The sequence below is a fragment of the Gossypium hirsutum genome, chromosome D04 (genome assembly GCF_007990345.1).
Source record: "Gossypium hirsutum isolate 1008001.06 chromosome D04, Gossypium_hirsutum_v2.1, whole genome shotgun sequence".
NCBI classification, from domain to species: domain Eukaryota; kingdom Viridiplantae; phylum Streptophyta; class Magnoliopsida; order Malvales; family Malvaceae; genus Gossypium; species Gossypium hirsutum.
The window spans coordinates 56,070,513-56,079,680 of NC_053440.1; the positions used below are offsets into that span (position 1 = coordinate 56,070,513).

Here is a 9,168-nt window from a genome sequence, read left to right on the forward strand (position 1 = left end):
ATAAGGGTTTACAAATTAAAGAAATGCTACCTGTGGAGCTTCATAATATATGTATATATATATGAATTTAATATTTGTATTGTGCATTGCTTGTTTGTTTTTCATTTTCTCGGGATTAGTAATGTTTAATGATAGTGTTGTATTTCAAGTCATTCAATCCATTCTTCTCAATTCAAGGAATTTGATTTGTTTGATTCTAATCAATCCAATCTGTAATGATTTGCTTCTCCAAATGATTATGCTTCAAATATGAGCCAACACTTATCCACAAAATCAACAAGGTTATAGCCCAATTGTTTTTTGTTTCAAAAGATTGTCGATTTCAAATAACACAAGTTATGAAACCTAAATAATTTCAGGTACAATTGTAACTATCCGATGGCACAGAATGAGAGTGATAGTGAGGAGGAACTAGATAATTTAGTTGTGTTGAGGTGAAGGGATGAAGTATATCATATTATCATCGTTGCTTTCTACTTTTATTTAAATCGAACATTTGAGTGGGAGACTGTCTTCTCATGCCTAGCTATTTCTGGATCCACATGTTCAAGTAATCTTTGATCATGCGTCGAACTCAAGCTAGCAGTACCAAGAATAGTTCCAACTGGTCACAATCAACTCTCAGTTCGCCTGCACATGTTGAATATTACTGCTGCATGTTTTCCTTTATGCCACCTATTATAATATTTCAACTAGAGGTGCTCATGGGCCACCCGGCCCGACGACCCGCCCGAAATATGAGAGGATTTGGGTAAAAATATAGGCTCGAAATATGGGCTTGGGTAAAAAAATTAGACTTGATGAGATGTTTGCATTAGACTTGAATTTTGTTAATTGATAAATTTTTATAAATATTGAGGATAAATTTTTTAAATTTGATAGATTTAAAATTAAATTGACAGAATGTATAATTATAAAGGAACTAAATTTGTTATTAAATGAAGAAAAGAGCTCGAGTCAAAATTTTATCGGTATAGAAAGCAAAACAGAGTTTGAAAACATGAATCTCCAATTTGTCGTGTAGTAGGTTTTCGTCCAATTTGTCAGCTTTAGTTTGAATTCTATTAGTTTTTATTCTGATTGTGTTGTAATGATTCGATTCTACTTTGTGATTTCTTGAACACCTCATACTATAATGATTTGATATTTGTGGTTTCTCATACATGTATTTGTGTGTGTTTAACTTAGAATTACTCATATTGTCAATAATATTTTTAATTGACCAACTTTAAATTGAATTAAAATGATAAATAGGATTCATTAATTTAATTAATTTGATCTTTTTCTCGATTCAACTCGATTTGATCGTACATCCCAAATTTCGAGACCGTTCCCCATTCAATCCATAAAGCAGTCGAGCCAAAGCTGGGTGTTGGAAATGAAGGGCGAAAGTGATACCAGGACAAATCCTTCTACCAGCACCAAATGGTATAAACTGAAAATTTTGACCCCTTACATCAATGTTAGCATGGTCACCGAGGAATCTCTCAAGGAGGAAATCTAATGGCTTATGCCAAATTCCGGGGTCACGGTGTAGCTTTCATAGGTTAAGCAACAGTTGAGTGCCTGCCGGAACGCGGAAACTAGCTACAGTGTAGTCATCCATAGCTTCTCTTGCTACCGATACTGGCACCGCTGGGTATAACCGCATTGTTTCCTTGATAATGGCTTGTAGCTATACCAAGTTAGCTATGTCTGATTTTTCCACTTGTTGTTGCTTCCCGACATGGATGTCAAGTTTTTCTTGTGCCTTCATTAGAACATGACGGTTATTCAATAGCAAGGAGATCGCCCATGAAAGTGTGGCTACGTTTGTATCGATGCCTCCCAAGGCAAGACTCTATAATCACCATTTCCCAATCAAAGATAATGCTATAGCATATAAACTACATGATTCTACTTAACAATAACATACCAGGCAATTAGGTTTAATGGTAACATCAGCCTCTTGAGTTGGTACATTATTTTCAACCATGATAGACAACATGACATGCTAGTTTACCCAACTTCCTATTGCAAAATCCAACTCCTTTGCTGTCCTCTTTATTTTGCTTATGTTCCCCATCACAACATCAAGCCAACCGAGAAAAGGAATCGTTTTCGAGACCAAAAATAACCCTGCAAGATAAAAGAAATCACTAAAGGCCTTTTGGAATCGGTTCGATTCCTGGCTAGTACCATGATATATTTTGCCAGCAACCATTCAGACTATAGTATTGGTTGGTAAGTCACCAATACTCTCCTTCATTTCCAAAAGAGCAATGCCTCTATTTTTCTCCGATTATTCATACAATTCCTTTATCAAGCTACTGATTTCATTGTAACGAACATGCTTGAGTAACTCGAGCCGACGACTAGAGAGGAGCTCAACCATTGCTAGTTTCCTCATAGTACGCCACTAAGGTCCGTAAGGAGCGAAGCCTAACATCTTATAGTCATACCCCATATACTTTACAGCTATGGACTTTGGACTTATGGGGAAGACCTTATCGTTGGCCGTGAAACATTCTTTTGCAACTTCCCAGTTATTCACCACAAGTGCTCGATGAACCCCGAGACGGATCAAGAAGGCCGGTCCACGCTTGCCAGCCATGTCTGTAAATATCCTATGTAGCAGCTGATTTTTTCCAAAAAGATGAAGATGACCAATAAAAGGTAATGCCCCATCTGGCTCTGAGGGTCTTCTCTTTAGTCTCTGTTGCCTTTAACGAGGATGGTGACCACTAAAATGGCAATGGTTTTGGTGAAAGCAAGTGCAAAATAGAGCTGTTCTTGAAATTCCATAGCTTGTGCTTCAATGAAATGAACCAATTTGCTGCATGAAGGGCCAATCATAATGGTTTATTTTATCTAAACAAAATTCAGGACCCCATATGTGTAATTGTTGTGTGAGTCTTTGAGCCCCATTATGTGCGGTTGTCATGTAGTAGGTTTTCGTCCAATTTGTTAGCTTTAGTTTGAATTCTATTAGTTTCTATTTTGTTTGTGTTGTAATGATTTGATTCTACTTTGTGATTTCTTGAACACCTCATGCTATAATAATTTGATATTTGTGGTTTCTCATACATGTATTTGTGTGTGTTTAACTTAGAATTACTCATATTGTCAACAATATTTTTAATTGACCTACTTTAAATTGAATTAAAATGATAAGTAGGATTCATTCATTAATTTAATTAATTTGATCTTTTTCTCGATTCAACTCGATTTGATCGTACATGCCAATGGTTGTTGGGGTTGAAAATGAGAAATATGGGCCAGCAAGTTTGCTGATAGTCCAACCTACAAAATGTTGAGACAACTTCACTTGCTCTAACAGTGAATGCATTCATTACTTTATAAGCCCAGATTTAAGGGTGAATTTACAAAAGAAAATCTATATAATATATAAAACAAACTCCCCTATTAGAAAAATTTAGGGTTTAGAAATTAGAAATAAAGGCAATTTAGGTATTAAAAATAAAGAGAATTTAAATAATTTGAAGAAAATAATTGAAAAAAATATTGAATTTAAGTTATATATTTTTAATATTAAATGAAATTATCATTATGTATTGATTTATTTCTTAATAAATTATTATTAGATAAATGTTTTTGAACATTAATCTCATTATAGGTTGTTATTATATCTGTTATTTTTTATAAAATGCCTAGAACTACTTACAATCCCTTTCCAACCCTTAAATAGGTTATTATTATGTCCTCATGCGCTGACAACAATGTCGATGTCATTCAAGTTGGTATTGTTCATTGTTTGTTTGTTTTTCATTTTATCAGGATTAGTAATGTTTAATGGTAGTGTTGTATTTCTATTTTAAATGGGATTTTCTTTTTTGTCTTACCTTGCCACCTTAGGACTTCATGGCTCTCTTTTTTGTGCATACGGTCATCCTGTTTATCTTAATAAACTCGAATGGTAGCTTCGGTATAAAATTTTCGTTAATTCTAATTAATTAAAATACGAATTTAATCTAATTATTGAGTTATATATTTATGCTAATAATTTAAATCAAAGTAATAAGCAATGGGGTCGTCTGATAATAAGCAGGGCAGCATTTTTCTTCTTCGTCTTCTTCTTCTGTTGCATTGTTGAAAAGGTCGTCTTCTTTTGTAATCCATCAACTAAGTCTAAACAGAGAATGCTGTATATTAGAATGTCTTTAATTTATCTCCAGCTAAAAGAAATTTAGACATATATTATTGATAAAAACAGAGTTCACCCAAAACAGAACACATTCACCTCCCTGAAAATATTGGAAAAAGTAAATGATTGTATACACATGTTGCAAAATTCCAAATGATCCTTTCATGCTTTCTCCCTTTGAAAACTTAGATCAGCTTCGATAGGCCTCCACAGGATCAATGTTATCTTCCTTTCACTAAAATTCACTCATCAATCACACAATTTTAGACATAATATTTTAGTTTATATTTTAAATGGGAGTTTATGAGAAATTAATTACTTTTAAAATTCATAGTTTAAAAATAAGTCTCATCTTCACTCCGCTCTAATGAATAATAGTCTTCATTGGATTAAAAAATTGGCTATCAAAATTTTTAAAATTTTGGATACCATTGATGCGATGTTTTCATTAAACTTGAATTTTGTTAATTGACAATTTTTTATAAATATTGAGGATAAATTTTTAAAATTTTGTAGATTTAGAATTAAATTGACAGAACATATAAATATTAAAGAGCTAAGTCTGTTATTAAATGGAAAAAAAAGCTCGAGTTAATTTTCTGTGGGACGATATATATAGAGAAAGCAAAACAGAGTTTGAAAACATGAATCTCGAACCCCTGTTTTCTTTTTCCAGGGTATAGCAGACCTCATCTTTAAAATAATACTAAGCAATGGCGATATATATATACATATCAAAACAGAGTTTGAAAAAGTAATAAGCAATGGGTTCGTCCGATAATATGCAATGGGGTTAAATTGATAGAACGTGTAAATATTAGAGGTCTAAATAATTTGATATTAGACCAATCAATAAAAGGCTCGTGCTAGTTATCTGTTGGGCGAAAAAGTCGGGCGATATATATACACAAATCAAAAGAGAGTTTGAAAACATAAATCGCCAACTCCTGCGCCTAAATCCAACCAAACCTCAGCTTTGTAAATTCGTCATCTCCCCTGTTATTGCACAGCCTTTCTCTGTCGTGCGACATATGTATACATATAATTCAAAAAAACATGAATCTCGAACCCCTGTTTTTGAGTGCTTTGGGGATTTTTAAGCTTCTAGCGATCTCGCGTTATTACAGATTATGATATGTTGGGAAGTTTATCAAAGCTAGACCAGCAGACATGCCACAAAACTTTTAAGGATGAGCATCGAGAGTTTAGTTCTCGCAATCACCAAAATAAAACCTTCTGGAAAACAAAGAAGAAAAAACAGAGCTTGTTATCGCGATCAATGTACATTGTTTAACATGCATTTGTCTCTGTTGGCTCGAGTTAGAAGAGATGAGTTTTGCTTTAAATATCCATTCATTGGACAAATCCTTCTACCAGAACTGCAAATCACATTACATTCTTGTTCTGAGTTTTGGGGAAAAAAAAACTTGTTTTAGTTTTAGCAGAGCTGAAGAAATGGAGGAGATCGACACAGTTAATCTAGTAGCTAACCATGTGCACAAGTGGTGGCTTCGTGATCGTAGCGGTACACTTCCTGCTGGCCGGATTGTTTTAATGGCTACGGAAGACGAGAATCAATGGTGGCGGTTTGAATGCGGGAGTGAAGGAGACAGGCACTACATCACCGGCACCGAGTGGAGCCGCTTTGTTCAACCAAGGATCGATGCTAGGCTCACTCTTTATGCTCAACAAGACGGTGAGAACTTCCACAGAATGAAGGTGACAATGAGGAGGAACTAGAGAGCTTATTTGTGTAAGGGTGTAGGAATGAAAATATATGATATTATGATGGTTGGTCTCTGCTTTTATTAGTGCAACTTTGTTCAAGCCAGGCACCATTGCTTTCTGCTGTTGCATGGTTTAAAAAAATGTCGTTTTCTTTTCTAATGCTTAAGCTTAGTTATGTAATCAGAAATATGCTTCATTATTGGTGATGTTATATATTAGAATCTCTTTAATTTAGCTCAAACATATAAGAAACTTAGATATATATTATTGACAAAGATAGAGTTCACCCAAAACACAACACATCACACACTTAGATCATTTATCGTCTCTATATTATTGACAAAGATTTTTTGCTTTTTTTTTTAAATATGCCTAAAGTGGTCGATTTAGTCAATGTTCACCAATTAGATCATTTATCCGTCTCTATATTTTTTGAATTTTAAAATTTCAATTTTGATGCCTTTAAATCTATGATTAACTTTTTTTGTGAATAATATGTAGAAATAGCAAACTGACATGAATGTAATGATATGTTCGCCGCATAAGATTTTGAAACTAATAGTTACTGTTTGATGAGGATTGAAATTAATGAAATTAATAGTTACTGTTTGATGAGGATTGAGAGTTTAAAGTGTATAAAGTACGGAGACTAAAGATGAGCAAATGAAATCATAGGGACTAAACCTTATGTGTAGTGGCAGAATTTAACCCTAAGGGCTTATCAATGTAGATTTAAAAATTATTGGTCAAATTCAATATTCATTCCTTAAAGTTAAAGAGCTAGCGAGCAAAGCACATGATTATATCTGGAAACCATCACTCATTGCCGCAATATCTTTCAATTAAAAAATCTAATTATGTTGATTGACAAAATTTAAAAACATTTAAGTTAAATTTGTTGAATTTTGTAGATATAAAATCAAATTGATAGAATATGTAAATATTAGAACGTTAAATTTGTTATTAGGCCAATGGAGAGTTAAATTCGTCATCTCCCCTATTATTGCAGAGGTTTTTTCTGTCGTGCGATATATATATATACAAATCAAAACAGATTTGAAAACATGAATCTCGGACCTCTGTTTTCTTTTTTAGGTTATGGTAGACCACATCTTTAAAATAATAATAATAAGCAATGGGTTCGGGGTATTTTGAGCATCTCACTAGCAAAATAGCCATCTTGTGTTATTTACAGAGGTTTTCTCTATAGGCTGCGCAATCTTTTGGGCCAACAAACTAGAAATCACGCTTCCATACGATTACGATATCCTGTGTAAGTTTATGAAAGCCAAACCAGCAGATTTGCATTAAAACTTATCCAGTTTTCAGTTCTCGCAATAACCAAAACAAAACTTTTTGGAAAAAAAACAGAGCTTGTAATCGCGATCAATGTGCATTGTTTAACATGCATTTGTCTTTGTTGGCTCGAGTTAGAAGAGCTGACTTGGGCTCTATTTATTGTAATCCAATACATTCAAGGATTGCAAATCACATTACACTCTTGTTCTGTGTTTTGGGGAAACAAAAACCTGTTTAGTTTTAGCAGAGCTGAAGAAATGGAGGAGATCGACACAGTTAATCTACGAGCAAATCATGTGCAAAAGTGGAGGTTTTGTGATCATAGTGGTACACTTCCTGCTGGTAGGATTGTTTTAAGGGTTACGAAAGACGAAAAGAAATGGTGGCGGTTTGAATGCTGCCGGATTGAAGGAGGCATGCACTACATCAGTGGCAGTGCATGAAGCGACTTGGTTGAACCAAGGGTCCATGCTAGACTCACTCTTTATGCTAAACAAGACGGTAAAGCTTTCAACAGAGTGTGGGTGAGAGCAGGGTAGAGAGAGAGCTTATTTGCTCAAGGGATGAAGTATATCATGGTTTCTGGTTTTCTTTGTTAAACTTTGGCCTGCAATGCAACAGGAGACCAGCAGCTACAGTTCATCTCAACACCAGCAGCAAGTTTACTTACAAGTCAGCATTGGAGCTGAACCGAATGTAACAATTAATTTGTTTAATTTGTTCCTATGTAACTTTGTCTAGTTTACTTGTAATTTGTTCACAATTTTAGTAGGATTAGTTTATGATTTGAATTGATGTAATAGCTGATATGTCAGCTTCTTTTGTGTGTAATTTAAGCTAATGTTAGTCATGTATTAGTGGGAGCAGTTAATTCATTAGGTAACTTATTTTTTGTAACTCATATATTTCAAACTTTGAATGAAAATCAAGTAATGAATTTTTCTGTTATCTTTTTGTGAAAAAGTCTCATTTCTCTCTTTGCTTCACTTCTTTCATTTTTGTTTTTGTTTTACTTCTTTTGCTGCTGCCAATGTTCCAACAAATGGTAATCAGAGCCTGTCATCTTTGAGGGCCTCTATTGTTGGTTGTTTTTGGTTGCCTTATTTTGAGATTAAAAGCTTGAGAAGAAAGAAACAAAAAGTTGTTGACCTTGCTGTTACAAAATGAGTTTTACACCACCTCCACCACCTGTGTTCACTAGTGAAAACTACCACATTTGGGTGATTAAGATGAAGACATACCTTCAGGCGCATGATTTGTGGAATGTGGTTGAAAATGATACTGAACCACCTCCATTGAGGGCCAATCCCACCATTGCAAAGACCAGGCAACACAGTGAAGACTGTGCCAAGAAGCATAAAGCGATGGCCTGCTTGCAGAATGGAGTATCCGATGTGATCTTCACTCGGATAATGGCTTGTGACTCACCTAAGCAAGCATGGGAGAAGCTGAATGAGGGGTTCATGGGTTCAGATAAGACAAGGCAGCAACAAGTGATCAACCTCAGAAGAGACTTTAAGAACCTGAAGATGAGAGAATCAAATACTATCAAGCAGTACTCAGACAGGATAATGGCCAACGTCAACAGTATTAGGCTCCTTGGAGAAGACTTCAGTGAGAGCAGGGTTGTTGAAAAGGTCATCACCACACTTCCTGAAAAGTTTGAGTCTAAAATCTCATTACTTAAGGTCATTGGTGTTAAGTGGGTGTTTAGAGCCAAGTATAATGCTGATGGCTCATTAAATAAACACACGGCAAGGCTTGTGGTGAAAGGCTACAACCAGTAATATGGCATCGATTTTATGGAGACATTTGCTCCAATAGCAAGGCTGACACAATTAAGCTTCTGTTTGCCTTGGCTACTCACAAGCAATGGAGAGTTCACCAGTTAGATGTTAAGTCAGCATTTCTGAATGGTTTCCTCAAAGAGAAGATTTTTATTATGTGTCAAAGTCTACTCCCTTTCATGCTTTCTCCTTCAGTTTAAAATTTAAAAA

General features: G+C 34.7%; 2 protein-coding genes across 2 annotated transcripts; one reads left to right on the forward strand and one right to left on the reverse strand.

Moving 5' to 3' along the window:
* Nucleotides 1-1,291: 1,291 nt before the first annotated feature.
* On the reverse strand, nt 1,292-2,593 carry LOC107898037 (protopine 6-monooxygenase-like). The gene is made up of 4 exons (XM_016823594.1): nt 2,442-2,593; nt 2,003-2,171; nt 1,682-1,840; nt 1,292-1,537 (listed from the first exon to the last, which is right to left on the reverse strand). The coding sequence occupies exons 1-4, from the start codon at nt 2,591-2,593 to the stop codon at nt 1,292-1,294; spliced, it is 726 nt and encodes a 241-aa protein (XP_016679083.1).
* A 5,741-nt stretch (nt 2,594-8,334) lies between these two features.
* On the forward strand, nt 8,335-8,958 carry LOC107898036 (uncharacterized). Its single transcript, XM_016823593.1, has one exon. It carries the CDS (start codon nt 8,335-8,337, stop codon nt 8,956-8,958), a length of 624 nt encoding a protein of 207 aa, XP_016679082.1.
* The last annotated feature ends 210 nt before the right edge of the window (nt 8,959-9,168 follow it).

What these genes read in the sequence shown, in the direction of transcription:
- LOC107898037 (XM_016823594.1), bottom strand. Translation starts at nt 2,593, where the DNA reads ATGGCTGGCAAGCGTGGACCGGCCTTCTTGATCCGTCTCGGGGTTCAT. An exon ending in ATTTTGCAATAGGAAGTTGG is followed by an intron (nt 1,841 to 2,002) that starts GTAAACTAGCAT and finishes TGGTGATTATAG; the next exon opens with AGTCTTGCCTTGGGAGGCAT. An exon ending in AATCAGACATAGCTAACTTG is followed by an intron (nt 1,538 to 1,681) that starts GTATAGCTACAA and finishes AACCTATGAAAG; the next exon opens with CTACACCGTGACCCCGGAAT.
- LOC107898036 (XM_016823593.1), top strand. Translation starts at nt 8,335, where the DNA reads ATGAGTTTTACACCACCTCCACCACCTGTGTTCACTAGTGAAAACTAC.